The sequence below is a fragment of the Haliotis rufescens genome, unplaced genomic scaffold, assembly GCF_023055435.1.
Source record: "Haliotis rufescens isolate VD_foot unplaced genomic scaffold, xgHalRufe1.0.p SCAF_19, whole genome shotgun sequence".
NCBI lineage: Eukaryota > Metazoa > Mollusca > Gastropoda > Lepetellida > Haliotidae > Haliotis > Haliotis rufescens.
In genome coordinates, this window is record NW_025963879.1 from 24,859,226 (window position 1) to 24,879,390 (window position 20,165).

The 20,165-nt window shown below is 42.6% G+C and overlaps 1 protein-coding gene across 8 annotated transcripts in view; it reads left to right on the forward strand.

Annotated features, from left to right (window-relative positions):
- Positions 1 to 20,165, forward strand: part of LOC124143285 (E3 ubiquitin-protein ligase TRIM56-like) — a 124,569-nt gene that overhangs the window by 15,025 nt on the left and 89,379 nt on the right. For 2 of the 8 annotated variants that reach the window (XM_048399063.1, XM_048399068.1), the window contains one exon: positions 9,620 to 13,189. The exons of 1 other annotated variant lie outside the window; for it this stretch is intronic. In XM_048399063.1, coding sequence (XP_048255020.1) covers positions 9,620 to 11,310 — 1,691 coding nt within the window. In that variant the 3' untranslated portion in view covers positions 11,311 to 13,189. Of the gene's footprint in view, positions 1 to 195; positions 2,184 to 7,811; positions 7,955 to 8,822; positions 9,119 to 9,619; positions 13,190 to 18,567; positions 18,656 to 19,756; positions 20,054 to 20,165 lie in introns of those variants that run through there. 5 more of the 8 variants (XM_048399064.1, XM_048399071.1, XM_048399075.1 and 2 more) reach the window with 4 other exon arrangements.

The window sequence follows — 20,165 nt, forward strand, 5'->3', positions numbered from 1 at the left end:
TGTTATCTACTTTGATGTCAGATAAATATTTAGACTGATTCTGGAGGACCACATGCAAATTAGAATTTGTTTTACTTTTTGGGTTACACATGTCCGCTTTATGACAGTGTAGGTACTGCATCAATAGAAAAATATGTTACAACATTTTATTGCCCCCTGTTGATACTCTGGACCAAAGTTATCTTGTTATTTCAGATACGACCGACTGCATTTATTGCAAGGAGGAAGGGGAGACAACTCCAGCTACATCTTGGTGCTCTGTTTGTGATGACGCACTCTGTGAACGATGTTCAAGGATGCACAAACGAATGCCATCTTCCCGTCACCATGACGTAGTTGACCTGTCTGGAGAAACAAAGGTTAGGGTCAATAGAAAGGTCATGTGTAAAGTCCACAAGGATGAAAATGTCAAATATATTTGTAAAGATTGTAAAACAGCTGTTTGTCAAACATGCTGCACTATCCATCACAGGAAATGTGACTTGGTTGTTGAAATTGGGTCTGAGATTCCTGCAATGAAAACCGAGTTGAGAAGGAATAAAGAGGATTTGTTGAAGAAACAGGACGAGATGAAAACACATATTGGTAAACAAACCTCAAACGTCAATGAAGAATTAACGCTTCACTTACAAATAGAATCGAATATTAAGTCTGCAAGTCTCAAAGCAATAGAGGTGATCAAAGTCAAGGAACGGAAACTTTTGGCTGAACTGAAAGAAATGTCTGACAAACACATTGGGGAACTGAAGGCAGACATAAAGTCAGGTGAGATGTCAGTACAGATGTACCAACAACAGGCTGAGCTGATAGACCAGACTCTACAATCTGAGTGTGACATGGATGTGTATGAGATGTATCAGGGATGTGAGGCCGGTGATGTGGAGGCTGTCGGAGTCGCAGACGTGAAGGATACGAGAGGAATAGCCAGGATCATGTTCAGACAGGACACGGACAAGCTGAGTAGAGCACTGGACGATCTACAGCTGGGTGAGATAGACGTCCTGTATGAGGGTGTGCTGGACCTGAAGGCGACTCCTGTGTTACATGACACCATTAACGTGCTGGACCTGAAGGCTACTCCTGTGTTACAGGGCACCATTAACACCAGAGTAGCAGGAGATACATCTGGGGCATATCCCAATGACGTGACGGTGTTAGTGGTGAATGGTACAGAAACAGTGGTAGTCACAGACAACAACAACAGTGTGAAGTCCTTCTACACCAGGAACAAGCAGCGCTGTTACAGCAGGCTCAGTCTGGGTGGTCCTCCGTGGGGTATAACAACGTTGCAGGACAACCAGGTGGCTGTCACTGTGCAAGGTACCAGACAGATTGTAACTGTACAAGTCAACCCTGACCTGGTGCTGCTGTCAACCATCACAACCAGCAAACAGTACTGGGGTATAACGTCTCTGACACCATCAACACTAGCAGCAAGTTCTAACTCCCCTCCCTGTGTTGATATCCTGGATATGGCGGGACACGTGCTGAGGTCAAATTTTCCAGGCCAACCTAGTAGATACTTCTTGATGAAACTCTCCTTCCTCTGTACCACGAGGACAGGAAACATCCTGGTGTCTGACTGTGGATCCAAGTGTGTCGTGTGTCTGACTCCCGAGGGAGATGAGGTGTTCACCTACAGCCGCCCTACAGGAGACACAGCAATGGAGTGGCCACTTGGTATCACAAGTACCAGCACAGGCGACATCCTGGTGACAGACATCAATCTACACAGAGTCATCCATCTGACTGAGTCAGGGCAGTTTGTAAGAAACATACTGACATCACAGGATAGTGTGCAGTATCCACGTGGAGTGTGTGTTGGTGGGCGTGGACGCATGTACGTGTGTACACCAGATGGAGTGAAGGTATTTACATATAAGTGAGTGAACATGTCACAATCCTCCTTTCAATCAACTGTAGTCACGTGTGAGTTGAGGATTTAGGTTTTGATATGTGTCATTGTGTATTTACCTTTAAGCACATTTCACTGTGTTTTAGTAAAATCACATTATATATTAGTGTTTAATCACTCATCTGAGCTTTGCTATTTGAATGTGATGAATTAAGATTTAATCATACATGGTCTGTAAGTGTACACATTATATTTGTAATCTCAATAGCAAGACACGGTTACTCACGTACTGCTTTTAGTCTTCAGATCTAATCTGAACATGTTTTCCCTTTTATGTTTTACAAACTTCGACTGTAGGTGGATTTGATAAAATTTCATTACATCGAATACCAGATCCTCCGCATGATGTGTTTTTTATCTTTGCACCGCAACGGAGTGTAACATGGAGCTATTCCTTCTGTTCAGCACTGTTTTGTGACAGATTTATATATCAAGCGCCGTTTTACTATTTATTCCTGATTTTATATCAATAATTCATTTAATGATACCCTAAAATGAATTATTGTGAATTATCATCATGCCAGTGTATTATGGATCTGATATCTGAAACATCTGTGTAATATTTACATGACAGCCAGACTTATAGGCATTCTTACGACCACAATGATCCGGGCGACAGTTGCTGAGTTCGACAGGCTGATCGTGGCTGCACACCGCCAAACCAGTCAACGTGAAAAACCCGTATTAAGCAGTCATTGTGACCAACCGATCACCAATTTAGTCACAGATCAAGGGGCGAATTTAAGTACAATGTCAGCCTCAGTGTTCAACACAATCACCGGAAACTACTATTGTACATATATACATTAAATGTACTATTTGTTTTGGTAGCTTTACTGAACTGTTTCGCGTTATGAAACAGAACCGATTGCTCTCCCGTTTCTGTGGTGAGGACGTGTTACATTCACTTGGCCGTTGTTCGGTCTAAGGGAGATAAATCGTGATGCAATGTTTTTTGAAGCGCCATAAAATGCAGTGAACGAATGCACTTGAAGCCATGAACATTCTACCACAGAGTGTGCCGTCCATGTGTGTTACAAATAAACGAATCCACTGTAATTCTATGTTGGTCAACGCTGCAATATTCAAGCTACATGTATATGACGGTAAATAATCGAGTATGAACGCGAGAAACCAGTGATTGACATCACAAGCAACATCCCAAGTCGTTGGGTCACGATGACACTGTATCAACCAGGTGACGGAGTCTGACCATTTGGTCGACTCGTACGACAAGCACAGGTTGCTGAGGACCTATTCTAACCCGGAATCCCCACGTGGAGAACTTCATTGGCTGCTTGTTGTGCACCGCCAGTGCAATAAAAACGCACAAAGGCCTTTCCATATTCATAGGAAATCTGTGCTTGAAGCAGAGTCGACTGTATGATTCCGACTATATCATGAGCAAGTCTTTATTGAACACCTTCAAATTGTGATGATACCAGGTGTTCGCTAAAAGGTGAGCGTATCCTGTACCATCGGCGGCTCCCATTACCAGCAAGTCAGTTGTTCACCTGAATATACACTGAAACATGTTGTTCAAGTCCAAACAGGGAATTACATCTGACATCAGTTTCACCATGTCAGTTTTGCCGACGTGGGCAACCTGAATACACTATACAATCAATAGAAGCAAGTGAACTATTCTAGAGCCGAGGGGACTGATCACGACCTGTGTACCGTTGTTTTGTACCCAGGTACATGCATCTACATGTTCACGATGTTCTCTCATTTGTATGTGTACCTTTCACCTACCCTGCAGACATAAAATTGTAACTAGTTTTTAGTGCAAATAAAGAAAATTTGTCAAAGCCTGCGTAACAGTAGCACAAGAATCCTTTTTTCCCTTGTCGTTATCCCTTACTCACTCGATCACTCACTCAAAAACACACTAACACAACGCATATTACTATGTCTGAATATGGACTGCTCAACAGGATATAATGGAATAAAAGTTACTGCACACAAGTTAATCTACCATGTGCCATTCAAATAACAACAAGGGTGCTTCATAAAAATGACGGACTTTTTAATATTCACGAATTTGTATACCGAATCTATTCACGTTTTGCGGATTTCTGATGGACATGTCTGTCTGCGCATATTTGGAGCCCATACATGCAGGCATCTCTCAACCCACCTAGGTGTTTTGAAGAAAACTTTCACTGATAAAGTAATGATCCGTTTTAAAGATGCGGGGTTAAATATAGTTCATCATTTACCAAAATGTGCATCGTTCTAATATTAGTCATAATGTTTCATACAATGCGAGATAAGGACATGAAGGATGGTCAGACAATTTGGAGGCGACGCTACATAATCATCAGTATTGTTTGTTTGTTGTTTAACGCTGAACTCGGCAATGTTGCAGCTATATGAAGGCAATTGGGATAGATGACATACACCAACCAAGTCAGCGACCCTGACCACACGATCCTGTTAGTCGCCTCTTACGATAAGCATTGTCGCCATTTACAGCTGGAAGGGTAGCTGAAGACCTATCGTATTCTAATCCGATCTTCACGGGTGTTATCAGTACTAAGTGGCATACGCAAATAATCAATAGATATCGTACATATTGATACAAACACATTGAATATTCTAATACACAAAGCAAAAATTAGGAACCCTGGGTACAAAAGGAAAACTCCTGGTAGATTTGACGTATCAAAGTAATCAGTAGGCCATGTGTTTGTCATGTACACATGTTGTGGGACATTGCTATGTCCACCCAACACTAACAGGCATACGTCACCCATGCCGCGGTCAACGTGACTTCAAGAATATTTAATTGTGTACCAGAGGAGAAGAAGATCGCGGATTTATAAAAATGTCTTGGGTAGGAAATTTGAGTCTGAAGACACACGTTAATACTACGTCACATATTGTAGGTACAGTACTGGTATGCCCGTTGATGTCAGATCAGCGTTTATGAGATATACACATGGCCTATAAAATGTCATCAAATACTCAGAATTCCTAAGGTGGACTTGCTGGAGTGGGCTATGTTAATACCTGGGAAATATCAGACCTGGGATAAGTGCAGATAAGGTAAAATACATCAATCAAAGGCTATCATACCTTCTCTGGTATGACAACACTATTTGTTATATCTTTTTCTGAAACATCCGAGGCTTCACAAACAGTGCAGCTGTTTTCTTATCCCTTATCACTCTGATTCATGGACACAATTTAAGCTGATAAAACTTCTACAAAATGTGTACCCTTGAAAAGATCAACTTGAGCCATTTCTAGTTGTTTGTTATTTTTATGCCAAAGTCAGTGCAGAGCAATACCACCTATTGTCCGGGGACTGGTCAAATGACGCACCTGAGCCTTACCCAGAGGTCATCATTGTACTGTTACAGGATATGAGGGGGAGGAGCAGAGCAGTACCACCTATTGTCCGGGGACTGGTCAAATGACGCACCTGAGCCTTACCCAGAGGTCATCATTGTACTGTTACAGGATATGAGGGGGAGGAGCAGAGCAGTACCACCTATTGTCCGGGAACTGGTAATTGGCCTGTGGAGAAATCTAACTCCAAAACATTTCTGAACAGTATTGGTCCACTTGATGCACTTTTCTGCCACCACGTACCTTGTTTTCACGTGGGTTTCTTGAACCATTACATCAAGTATCTCAACTTTGGTAACATCAAGTAGCTTACCTTTGGTTAAGTCAAGTAGCACACCAACACTCATGTATTAGCAGCCCACACTAAAGCATCAGGCACCCACACTAATGGATTAGCAACCCACACTAAAGCATCAGCAACCCACACTAATGTATGAGGAACCCACACTAAAGCATCAGACACACACACTAATACATTACCAACCAACACTAATGTATTAGCAAACCACACTAAAGCATCAGGCACCCACACTAATACTTTAACAAGGAACACTCATGCGTTAGGAACCCACACTAAAGCATCAGACACACACACTAATACATTAGCAACCAACACTAATGTATTAGCAACCCACACTAAAGCATCAGGCAACCACACTAATACTTTAACAACCAACACTCATGCGTTAGGAACCCACACTAAAGCATCAGGCACACACACTAATACATTAACAACCAACACTCATGCGTTAGCAGCCTACACTAATACATTAACAACCAACGCTAATGCATTAGCAACCCACTCTAATACATTAACAAACCACAATTATGCATTAAGAACCTACACTAATGTATTAGCAACCCACACCAACCCATATCGTAAGCAGCAGTGCGTGGACATCATGATCAGTGTTTGGAACACTCAATACCTGATTGCTGCTGCTGACCTGACGTGACGGGGAATCCCCTTGTAGTGACGTCACATTCAAGAAGAACACGTGTTCTCGTGTCATCACAGATTTTCAGTGGTCCATTCATATGTAAATTTACTGCTATTTGTTCCCTTTTAGCCAAATGGAATCTGATTATTTAGACTGCTTATTCTCTTCTCTTCCATTGACAATTTACAAATATTGAAACATCAATTGTTTTAGTTACTTTAATTAGCAAAACATTTTGTAGTATTTATTTTATTGTTAAACACTGATTGTAACTGTATTACATTGTTTCTGTTGACATTGCATGGAAAGAAAATCAAGTTTACACGATATACGTCTTTTCCTTTGGACAAGAGGTCGCTCGCATGTCGTTCATAACGACACAACTTGATGTTCTTACGTTTTTCAGGAGACCGTATTCTTGAAATGACATAAACACCGACGGACTACTTACACTGTCCTGGGGGAAGCCCTGGGAATTCCCTTACATGAATACAGGAAAAAGCGTTGTTTCTGGTTATTTAGACCCTTTATTCTTGAACTCAAACACTTAGCACACATTGAGAAACGTCAGAGTGTTTGACTGCATAATCGTTCACGAACCAAACCATCCAAACTATCGTAGTATCGACTCGACCCGTGTCTAGACTGACAGCGACAGCCTACGGCAATCTATGGTTTTACCTTAGTATCTTTATAAACATTTTTCAATGATCGATAATTGATAATTGATAACCAATATGTAACCGCCACAGGTTCATTGACAACTCGGAAATCTCTACCGTCATACCCGTCATATTTATCATTTTGTACTTAATGTAAGTGTATTACGACGCGCTGACATTCTGACTGACTTACTGAGGTAAGACCTTTCTCTTCTAAAGATGATATTTTAGTGATTTTTTTATGTCACCACTGGCATCATATTTAATACTGCCATTGAATTTTGTACTACACTCTATTGCATACTGACAATGTTATTTCTGTGCAGTAACTTTATTTATTGTATTTTTGATTGTATACCATTTGTTTGGTGTTTGTTGGTTTCACCCTAAATTCTGTTACGATCAAATTTCTGGGTTAACATATTGTTTTAATATGGAAATCGATATGTATCAATATGTCAAAATCCTACATTGATGAGGAATGTTCATATGAAAGATGGAGAAACATCCTTGCTTATACAACATTGGTCTATCGTGCTACTGAATGGCAGCCAACAGGTGGAAGGAAATCAGTCAACTGTTTGAAGGTGCAAGTGGAAAGACATGTGGCCATTTTAATGTCATAAACTTGCTGTTCAGGGAAATAATTTTCTACTTACAACAGATGACATATAAAACTGCGTCAAAGAACAGTTCTTGCAGCCAGCTGAGTGGTGCAACCATATTGTACATGTCGCATCAATTAAACATGCAATATAAAATAAATAACAAATAAAATAGTTTATATTTAATTCGAACTTTCTGGACTTCTGCTGTGCTTATTTAACACGAATGATTTACTACACAGTATAAAATATGCTGCTTGCGTGTGGGATAACAGGTCGCTCTGATTCCCTGCGGTGCTACAGCGTGGGCCTGCTTTCAGAACCTCCTACTTGTTGTCGAAATCCACTTCTGGTTACACACGTGCATTCGTCACCACTCGACTCTTTCCGTAAACTGCGAGAAGCTTGTCCCGGAATGACACGAGTTGGTCACGAATGAATCACTTCCTGCTGCTCAATTTCCCTCAACACCAGGTAAGTGTGTGTTGTCACAAGTCCTGTGTCTACTTCAGTCATAACGCTACACACCTGTCCTACTGTGTACTGGTAACACCACAAGGGTTCATCTAACTAAACAGTCATCTCCAGGCAGATTCTCATGACCGGGCACCTAATTAAATGTAACATGTAGGCTAACCGGAATACATCAAAGATCTACTTTCACTATTGCCTTCGATACTTGACTTCAATACTGAGACTGATCCGATGTATGTGTATGTATATATCACGTGTGTCTATTACAGTTATTACTGACATGATCCCTGACAAATGCTTCAGTAAACCATACGAGAAAATACTTCTACATAACTATATTATTTCACATCTGATATGCTAGTATGTGAACCTTAATAATGTCTCCTACTTTCGATATGGTAATAAGTGGGTGTCACCCCATAAATATGTCACGTGATCGATACACTGCACACACTTCATGTTGTAAAGCGAGCATGTGACCTCGAGTTGTAAAGCACCATTCACTATCTGCTCACTCATCCCGGGTATACACAAACGGGTGAATGGGTAGCTATAAAGGACCTATTTATGCTTCTTGTACGACCGCCGAGAGTTGAGAAAATCACACACGCATATACACGAGCACGCAAGCACGTAAGCACGCAAGCACGCAAGCACGCACGAACGCATGTGTAAGGCAGAATATTAGTTCTTAATTCATAAGATCTGCATACATCTGAAAAATGTTTTATACATGTATGACACGGTAGGATACAAATATTCTTTCTTAACTACAGTCGGTCTTAGTGTCACGTGTTCAAGAACTGTAAGCTCGGATTGTGGCTAAGATCATGATGTTTTGTTCAGCGGCTGGTTTGTAATTTTGTAGGTAAGATGGCGACCTCCCAGAAGTTAACAGAACACTTCCTGACATGCACGATATGTACAGAGGTGTTTGACAAGCCCTGTACACTTGTATGTAATCACACCTTCTGTCAGAATGTATGGTCAACTACACCAAAACCAGACCAGAAGCCATCAGTGCCAAGTCTCTCCTGTGTCCATTCTGCAGCAAGATGACGAAAGTGTCTGCCCCTAAGAGACCAGTGGAGGAGTGGGCGGATGACGTCAAGCCTAGCTTTGTCATCCAGGGACTCTTGGACTCGTTTGGCCCCGGATGTAAAGGTGAGCGTTTGTGGCTTTTACGGATATACGTGTTGTTTCTAAGCTGGTGGATTTGAGCAGATATTTTGCATTGCTTCTATGGATACCGATAATTCAGAACTTTGAATATAGGAATTTGTGTTGAGTGAGAAGATATTTTGTATGGTTTCAAAATTTATCGAAAGTCATTTATTTAGTTGTTTGTAGACTGTGTGTAGACTATGAAATCGTATCGTGTACACTGTTTTAACAAGTAACAACGATTATCCGGACATGATTCGAAAGGGAGATGGTCTAAGGTCTATCTCAGACACAATCGCTATTTTTTTCTGAGATCTATATGGCGATTTCTATCAGTGAGACAAATCCAATGTTATTTACATAATATTTCACATTACGTCGTATTGGGATGTTATTGATGCATGTTGTCTCACCCATGTGAGTGATATGCCAGATGAAGTTCTGTAATAGATTGTGATATAGAACTGTTAATATCTCTACATGATTACATTCCTATTTCAGATACGACTCACTGTAGTTATTGCAAGGAGGAAGGGGAGACAACTCCGGCTACAACTTGGTGCTCTGTTTGTGACGACGCACTCTGTGAACGATGTATACGAGTACACAGCCGAATTCCATCTTTCCGTCACCATGACGTAGTTGACCTGTGTGTAGAGACAAAGGTTAGGGTCAAGAGAAAGGTCATGTGTAAAGTTCACAAAGATGAAAATATCAAATATATTTGTAAAGATTGTAAAACAGCTGTTTGTCAAACATGCTGCACTATCCATCACAGGAAATGTGACTTGGTTGTTGAAATTGAGTCGGAGATTCCTTCCATGAAAACTGAGCTCAGAAGGAAAAAAGAGGATTTGTTGAAGAAACAAGACGAGATGAAAACAGATATTGGTAAACAAACCTCCAAAGTCAATGAAGCATTAACGCATTACTTACAAAAAGAATCGAATATCAAATCTGCAAGTGTCAAAGCAATGGAGGTGATCAAAGTCAAGGAACGGAAACTTTTGGCTGAACTGAAAGAAATGTCTGACAAACACATTGGAGAACTGAAGGCAGACATAAAGTCAGGTGAGATGTCAGTACAGATGTACCAACAACAGGCTGAGCTGTTAGACCAGACTCTACAATCTGAGTGTGACATGGGTGTGTATGAGATGTACCAGGGGTGGGAGGCCGGTGATGTGGAGGCTGTCGGAGTCGCAGACGTAAAGGAGAAGGGAAGAATAGCCAGGATCATGTTCAGACAGGACACGGACAAGCTGAGTAGAGCACTGGACGATCTACAGCTGGGTGAGATAGATGTCCTGTATGAGGATGTGCTGGACCTGAAGGCTACTCCTGTGTTACAGGACACTATTGACGTGCTGGACCTGAAGGTTACTCCTGTGTTACAGGACACCATTAACACCAGAGTAGCAGGGGATATGTTAAGAGAAGACATCCTTGACGGGGTAGTGGTAGTGGTGAATGGTACAGACACAGTGGTAGTCACAGACTATAGCAACAACAGTGTGAAGTCCTTCTACACCAGGAACAAGCAGCCGTGTCACAGGAGGCTCAGTCTGGGTGGTCCTCCGTGGGGTATAACACAGTTAAAGGACAACCAGGTGGCTGTCACTGTGCAAGGTACCAGACAGATTGTAACAGTACAAGTCAACCCTGACCTAGTGCTGCTGTCAGCCATCACAACCAGCAAACAGTACCTTGGTATAACGTCTCTGACACCATCAACACTAGCAGCAAGTTCCATCTCCCCTCCCTGTGTTGATGTCCTGGGTATGACGGGACACGTGCTGAAGTCAATTTGTCCAGGCCAACCTAGTAGAAACATCTTGAAGAATCCCAACTTCCTCTGTACCACGAGGACAGGAAACATCCTGGTGTGTGACAGTGGATCCAAGTGTGTCGTGTGTCTGACTCCCGAGGGAGATGTGGTGTTCACCTACAGCCCAACAGGAGACACAGCTCTGAAGTATCCACGTGGTATCACCAGCACCAGCACAGGCGACATCCTGGTGACAGACAGCCATCTACACAGAGTCCTCCATCTGACTGAGTCAGGACAGTTTGTTAGAAGCATACTGACATCACAGGATGGTGTCAAGTATCCACGTGGAGTGTGTGTTGGTGGGCGTGGCTGCATGTACGTGTGTATGTCAAATGTAGTGGCGGTATTTACATTGAAGTGAGTGAACATGTCACAATCCTCCTTTCAATCAACTGTAGTCACGTGTGAGTTGAGGATTTAGGTTTTGATATGTGTCATTGTGTATTTCCCTTTAAGCACATTTCACTGTGTTTTAGTAAAATCACATTATATATTAGTGTTTAATCACTCATCTGAGCTTTGCTATTTGAATGTGATGAATGAAGATTTAATCATACATGGTCTGTAAGTGTACACATTATATTTGTAATCTCAATAGCAAGACACGGTTATTCACTACTGCTTTTATTCTTCAGATCTAATCTGAACATGTTTTCCCTTTTATGTTTTACAAACTTCGAAAGTAAGTGGCTTTGATAAAATGTCATTACATCGAATACCAGATCCTCCGCATGATGTGTTTTTCATGTTTGTAACCACAATGCGAGTGTAACATGGAGCTATTCCTTCTGTTTAGGACTGTTTTGTGACAGATTTATATATCAAGCGCCGTTTTACTATTTATTCCTGATTTTATATCAATAATTCATTTAATGATACCCCAAAATGAATTATTGTGAATTATCATCATGCCAGTGTATTATGGATATATTCGTGATATCTGATACATCTGTGTAATATTTACATGACAGCCAGACTTATAGGCATTCTTACGACCACAATGATCCGGGCGACAGTTGCTGAGTTCGACAGGCTGATCGTGGCTGCACACCGCCAAACCAGTCAACGTGAAAAGCCCGTATTAAGCAGTCATTGTGACCAACCGATCACCAATTTAGTCACCTTGTATGACATGTGTAGAAATCAAGGGCCGAATTAAGTACAATGTCAGCCTCAGTGTTCAACACAATCACCGGAAACTACTATTGTACATATATACATTAAATGTACTATTTGTTTTGGTAGCTTTAGTGAACTGTTTCGCGTTATGAAACACAGAACCGATTGCTCTCCCGTTCCTGCAGAAAGGACGTGTTACATTCACTTGGCCGTTGATCGGTCTAAGGGAGATAAATCGTGATGCAATGTTTTTTGAAGCGCCATAAAATGCAGTGAACGAATGCACTTGAAGCCATGAACATTCTACCACAGAGTGTGCCGTCCATGTGTGTTACAAATAAACGAATCCACTGTAATTCTATGTTGGTCAACGCTGCAATATTCAAGCTACATGTATATGACGGTAGATAATCGAGTATGAACGCGAGAAACCAGTGATTGACATCACGAGCAACATCCCAAGTCGTTGGGTCACGATGACACTGTATCAACCAGCTGGCGGAGTCTGATCATTTGGTCGCCTCGTACGACCAGCACAGGTTGCTGAGGACCTATTCTAACCCGGAATCCCCACGTGGAGAACTTCATTGGCTGCTTGTTGTGCACCGCCAGTGCAATAAAAACGCACAAAGGCCTTTCCATATTCATAGGAAATCTCTGCGTTAAGCAGAGTCGACTGTATGATTCCGACTATATCATGAACAAGTCTTTATTGAACACCATCAAATTGTGACGATACCAGGTGTTCGCTAAAAGGTGAGCGTATCCTGCCCCACCGGCGGCTCCCATTACCAGCAAGACAGTTGTTCACCTGAAAAGACACTGAAACATGTTGTTCAAGTCTAAACAGGGAATTACATCTGACATCAGTTTCACCATGTTAGTTTTGCCGACGTTGGCAACCTGGACATACTATACAATCAATAGAAGCAAGTGAACTATTCTAGAGCCAAGGGGACTGATCACGACCTGTGTACCGTTGTTTTGTACCAGGGTACATGCATCTAGATGTTCACGATGTTCTCTCATTTGTATGTGTACCTTTCACCTACCCTGCAGACATAAAATTGAACCTTGTTTTTAGTGCAAATAAAGAAAATTTGTCAAAGTCTCCGTAACTGTAGCACCAGAATCCTTTTTTCCCCTTGTCGTTATACCTTACTTACTCACTCACTCAAAAATAGACTAACACAACGCATATTACTATGTCTGAATATGGACTGCTCAACAGGATATAATGGAATAAAAGTTACTGCGCACAAGATAATCTACCATGTGCCATTCAAATAACAACAAGGGTACTTCATAAAATATTCACGAATTTGTACACCGAATCTTTTCACGTTGTGCGAATTTCTGATGGACATGTCTGTCTGCGCATATTTGGAGCCCATACAGACAGGCATCTCTCAACCCACCTAGGTGTTTTGAAGAAAACTTTCGCTGATAAAGTAATGATCCGTTTTAGAGATGCGGGGTTAGAAAGAGTTCATCATTTATCAAAATGTGCATCGTTCTAATATTAGTCATAATGTTTCATACAACGTGAGGCAAGGACATGAAGGTTGGTCAGACAATTTGGAGGCGACGCTAGATAATCATCAGTATTGTCTGTTTGTTGTTTAACGCCGAACTCGGCAATGTTGCAGCTATATGACAGCAATTGGGATAGATGACATGCATCAACCAAGTCAGCGAGCCTGGGCACCCGATCCCGTTAGTCGCCTCCTACGATAAGCATTGTCGCCATTTACAGCTGGAAGGGTAGCTGAATATCTATTCTACCCCGGATCTTCACGGGTGTTATCAGTACCAAGTGGCATTCGCAAATAATCAATAGATATCACATATATTGATACTAACACATTACATTACACATACTATTCTAATACACAAAGCAAAAAACAGAAACCCTGGGTACAAAAGGAAAACTCCTGGTAGATTTGACGTATCAAAGTAATCAGTAGGCCATGTGTTTGTCATGTACAAACGTTGTGGGACATTGCTATGTCAATCCAACACCAACAGGCATACGTCACCCAAGCCGCGGTCAACGTGACTTCAAGAATATTTAATTGTGTACAAGCTGGGAAGAAGATAGCGGATTTATAAAAATGTCTTGGGTAGGAAATATGAGTCTGAAGACACACGTTAATACTACGTCACATATTGTAGGTACAGTACTGGTATGCCCGTTGATGTCAGATCAGCGTTTATGAGATATACACATGGCCTATAAAATGTCATCAAATACTCAGAATTCCTAAGGTGGACTTGCTGGAGTGGGCTATGTTAATACTTGGGATACATCAGACCTGGGATAAGTGCAGATAAGGTATGATACATCAATCAAAGTCTATCATACCTTCTCTGGTATGACAACAATATTTGTTATATCTTTTTCTGAAACATCCGAGGCTTCACAAATAGTGCAGCTGTTTTCTTACCCTTTATCATGTGATTCATGGACACAATCATTACTTTGAGCTGATAAAACTTTTACAAAATGTGTACCCTTGAAAAGATAAAATGATAAAGGTAAATGATTAACTTAAGCCATTTTTAAGTTTGGCACATATACTAGTTGTTTGTTATTTTTATGCCACAGAGAGAGCAAAGCAGTACCACCTATTGTCCGGGGACTGGTCAAATGACGCACCTGAGTCTTCCCCAGAGGTCATCATTGTACTGTTACAGGATATGAGGGGCAGGAGCTGAGCAGTACCACCTATTGTCCGGGGACTGGTCAAATGACGCACCTGAGTCTTCCCCAGAGGTCATCATTGTACTGTTACAGGATATGAGGGGCAGGAGCAGAGCAGTACCACCTATTGTCCGGGGACTGGTCAAATGACGCATCTGAGTCTTCCCCAGAGGTCATCATTGTACTGTTACAGGATATGAGGCGGAGGAGCAGAGCAGTACCACCTATTGTCCGGGGACTGGTCAAATGACGCACCTGAGTCTTCCCCAGAGGTCATCATTGTAATGTTACAGGATATGAGGCGGAGGAGCAGAGCAGTACCACCTATTGTCCGGGGACTGGTCAAATGACGCATCTGAGTCTTCCCCAGAGGTCATCATTGTACTGCTACAGGATATGAGGCGGAGGAGCAGAGCAGTACCACCTATTGTCCGGGGACTGGTCAAATGACGCACCTGAGTCTTCCCCAGAGGTCCTCATTGTAATGTTACAGGATATGAGGGGCAGGAGCAGAGCAGTACCACCTATTGTCCGGGGACTGGTCAAATGATGCACCTGAGTCTTCCCCAGAGGTCATCATTGTACTGTTACAGGATATGAGGGGCAGGAGCAGAGCAGCACCACCTATTGTCCGGGGACTGGTCAAATGACGCACCTGAGTCTTCCCCAGAGGTCATCATTGTAATGTTACAGGATATGAGGCGGAGGAGCAGAGCAGTACCACCTATTGTCCGGGGACTGGTCAAATGACGCATCTGAGTCTTCCTCAGAGGTCATCATTGTACTGTTACAGGATATGAGGGGCAGGAGCAGAGCAGCACCACCTATTGTCCGGGGACTGGTCAAATGACGCACCTGAGTCTTCCCCAGAGGTCATCATTGTACTGTTACAGGATATGAGGCGGAGGAGAAGAGCAGTACCACCTATTGTCCGGGGACTGGTCAAATGACGCACCTGAGTCTTCCCCAGAGGTCATCATTGTAATGTTACAGGATATGAGGCGGAGGAGCAGAGCAGTACCACCTATTGTCCGGGGACTGGTCAAATGACGCATCTGAGTCTTCCCCAGATGTCATCATTGTAATGTTACAGGATATGAGGTGGAGGAGCAGAGCAGTACCACCTATTGTCCGGGGAGTGGTCAAATGACGCACCTGAGTCTTCCCCAGAGGTCATCAATGTAATGTTACAGGATATGAGGGGGAGGAGCAGAGCAGTACCACCTATTGTCCGGGGACTGGTCAAATGACGCACCTGAGTCTTCCCCAGGGGTCATTATTGTAATGTTACAGGATACGAGGGGCAGGAGCAGAGCAGTACCACCTATTGTCCGGGGAGTGGTCAAATGACGCACCTGAGTCTTCCCCAGAGGTCACCATTGTACTGTTACAGGATATGAGGGGCAGGAGCAGAGCAGTACAACCTATTGTCCGGGGACTGGTCAAATGACGCATCTGAGTCTTTCCCAGGGGCCATCATTGTAATGTTACAGGATATGAGGTGGAGGAGCAGAGCAGTACCACCTATTGTCCGGGGACTGGTCAAATGACGCATCTGAGTCTTCCCCAGAGGTCATCATTGTAATGTTACAGGATATGAGGCGGAGGAGCAGAGCAGTACCACCTATTGTCCGGGGACTGGTCAAATGACGCATCTGAGTCTTCCCCAGAGGTCATCATTGTACTGTTACAGGATATGAGGGGCAGGAGCAGAGCAGTACCACCTGTTGTCCGGGGAGTGGTCAAATGACGCATCTGAGTCTTTCCCAGGGGTCATCATTGTAATGTTACAGGATATGAGGGGGAGGAGCAGAGCAGTATCACCTATTGTCCGGGGACTGGTCAAATGACGCACCTGAGTCTTCCCCAGAGGTCATCATTGTAATGTTACAGGATATGAGGCGGAGGAGCAGATCAGTACCACCTATTGTCCGGGGACTGGTCAAATGACGCACCTGAGTCTTCCCCAGAGGTCATCATTGTACTGTTACAGGATATGAGGGGCAGGAGCAGAGCAGTACCACCTATTGTCCGGGGAGTGGTCAAATGACGCATCTGAGTCTTTCCCAGGGGTCATCATTGTACTGTTACAGGATATGAGGGGGAGGAGCAGAGCAGTACCACCTATTGTCCGGGGACTGGTCAAATGACGCACCTGAGTCTTCCCCAGAGGTCATCATTGTAATGTTACAGGATATGAGGCGGAGGAGCAGAGGAGTACCACCTATTGTCCGGGGACTGGTCAAATGACGCACCTGAGTCTTCCCTAGAGGTCATCATTGTAATGTTACAGGATATGAGGCGGAGGAGCAGAGCAGTACCACCTATTGTCCGGGGACTGGTAATTGGCCTGTGGAGAAATCTAACTGCCAAACATTTCTGAACATTATGGGTCCACTTGATGCACATGTCTGACACCACGTCCCTTGTTTTCACGTGGGTCTCTTGAACCATTACATCAAGTTTCTCAACTTTGGTAACATCAAGTATCACAACTTTGGTAACATCAAGTATCTCACCTTTGATAACATAAATAAGCTTACCATTGATTACATCAAGTAGCTTACCATTGGTTTCATCAAGTAGCGTACTTTTGGTAACATAAATTAGCTTACCTTATATATCCTTTAACATGCCGTTGTCTAATATGCATACGAGTAGTAGTAGTAGTAGTAGTAGTAGTAGTAGTAGTAGTAGTAGTAGTAGTAGTAGTAGTAGACCTGTTAAAGTCGCATACAGAAGGTATAAAACATGTATAATAATGAGAGAAATCAATGGGACATGTTGTAATCATAATTTCAGTTTGTCATGGAGCTATTTCTACTCTGTATGCTGGAGATGTTGTGAGGTATGTATGTGTAAGATGAATATTTTTACAAGACACTAATCCTTGCTCGTCACACTGGAAAAAACAAATGAGCAACACTGTTTTGTTACAGCTTTAAAGACGTTGTTCCGACGACACTGATGCAGATGGAAGTTCCTCTGTTCTGCCACGTGTCCTGCCGGGGAATCAGGCCCAGGAGGGTCAAGTCAGAGTTAGATAGGCGGATCATATGACGTGGAACACGAAAACAGACAAACGAGTCTAGAATGTTACTTAAATTCGGCGCCTGATTTCTGTACGTCATAGAATGTGACTAAATCAGTTGGTCCCAACGGCTGCTAAGCATTAGTTACAGTAATTGTTTTGCTAAATGTACTAAACTGTGGCGTGTTGTGAAGCACATAACCAATAGCTCTCTTGATGTTGGGAGGAATTGCCACATTCACTCTGGAACTGAGCGGTTCGATGGTAATAAATCGTGATGCGATGTTTTGTGAAGCGGTGTAGAATACATGCTTCAAGCGATGAATGTTGTATGTGAAAACATGGATATCAATGTTCGTGCTGTCGATATATGTTGCTCATTAATTAATCCAATGTACATATACGTTTGTGTGTGATAACACGAAGATGTATTCACTGTTGTGCTATCGATGCATGATGCAAAGTACAGAAACATACAGCATTTACGACTTTGTGCTTATTGTACATTGCACCCACAAAGTGAGCTTGAAGGAATTAGTTTGCGAACAGCTTACAGAGATATTAGCCACTGTATGTTGGTAAATAATTATGTTACAGGTGTAGGAAACCCGCAAGAAAAGACTATCGTAACTTATTCTCGAGTAAATAAGTGTAGTTTTCCAGTCATTAATATAACAGCTGTCTCATGTAAGTCTGTCAGTTTGTTTCCACTCGCCCCTATTTCTGTGACCTGCAAGCAGCTTGTTCCACAATGACACGAGTCGGTAACGAACGAATCACGCCCACACCCCTCTAGGATAGATCTCACCGGTTGATCAATTTCCCTCGACACCGGTAACCTGCTTGTCTCAGGTAAGTGTGTTGTCACAAGGCTTGCGTCTACTTCAGATATAACGCTACACACCTGTCCTACTGTGTACTGGTAATACCACAATGGGTCATCTAACTATACGGTCATCTCCAGGCAGATTCGCATGACCGGGCACCTAATTAAATGTAACATGAAGGCTAACCAGAATATTTCAAAGATCCACTGTCATTAAATACTCTGATCGGCCACTTGACTTCAATACTGAGACCGATCCCGAAGTATGTGTTACTGTATGTCTGTTACAGTTGTTACTGACATGATCCCTGACAAATGCTTCAAATGCTTCAGTAACTAATATGGGAAAATACTTCGACATAACTGTATTATTTCACATCTGATATGGTAGTATATGAACTGTACTTTCGATATGGTAATGAGTGGGTGTCACCTCATAACTATGTCACGTGATCGATACACTGCACACGGTTCACAAGTGCACGCACTTCATGTTGTAAAGCCACCCTGTCATTGATTTGACAAGCACCACCCACGAGCTGCCATTGTGAGGCCACTGTTTCTGGGTTCTCGGTGTCACCATGACATACATTGCATAACAAACGCGTACTGCCAGGCCATCAATATTTTACTTATTTTCCAACTTCAGCAAGCGGACTAAAACCAACCATACAACCAAACAAAACTACTTAGGTACCACCTCATGTGTTCAAAACTGGTTATGAATTTAAAGAAGTACATGTCCTGATGAACTGACGACATACTATATAGATGAGAAACACACACGCGCACGCACACGCACGCGCGCGCGCACACACACACACACACACACAAACAACAAAAACAAACCACACACACAGGTACAGTAAGTCAAAGTGAGACTCGTCTTAAAGTGTTAACTTGATCAAATCTGCACACATCTGCGATGATGTTTTTATTTATATATTGGTTTATGCTTTCAAGATCTGGATGATTCCAGTTTGGGGAATACACAATCGTTTTTTCCAATTTTTGATCGGGAGAGTAAATTATCACAACTGAAGTCGGCCTTAGTGTTTAAGAGTGTTAAGCTCGGGTTGTGTATGTTTTCTACACAGGCAATACACGACTGGTTTGTCTTTTTGTAGGTAAGATGGCGACCTCCCAGAAGCTAACAGAACACTTCCTGACATGCACGATATGTACAGAGGTGTTTGACAAGCCCTGTACACTTGTATGTAATCACACCTTCTGTCGGAAATGTGTCGTCAACTACACCAAAACCAGACCAGAAGCCATTAGTGCCAAGTCTCTCCTGTGTCCATTCTGCAGGAAGATGACGAAAGTGTCTGCCCCTGAGAGACCAGTGGAGGAGTGGGCGGATGACGTCAAGCCTAGCTTTGTCATCCAGGGACTTTTGGACTCGTTTGGCCCCGGATCTAAAGGTGAGCGTTTGTGGTTTGTATGAATATAAATGTTATTTCGAAGCAGGTAACTCCACACCTGATTGGATAATAGGAATGTGTGTTGAGTGAGAAGATATTTTGTAAGGTTTCA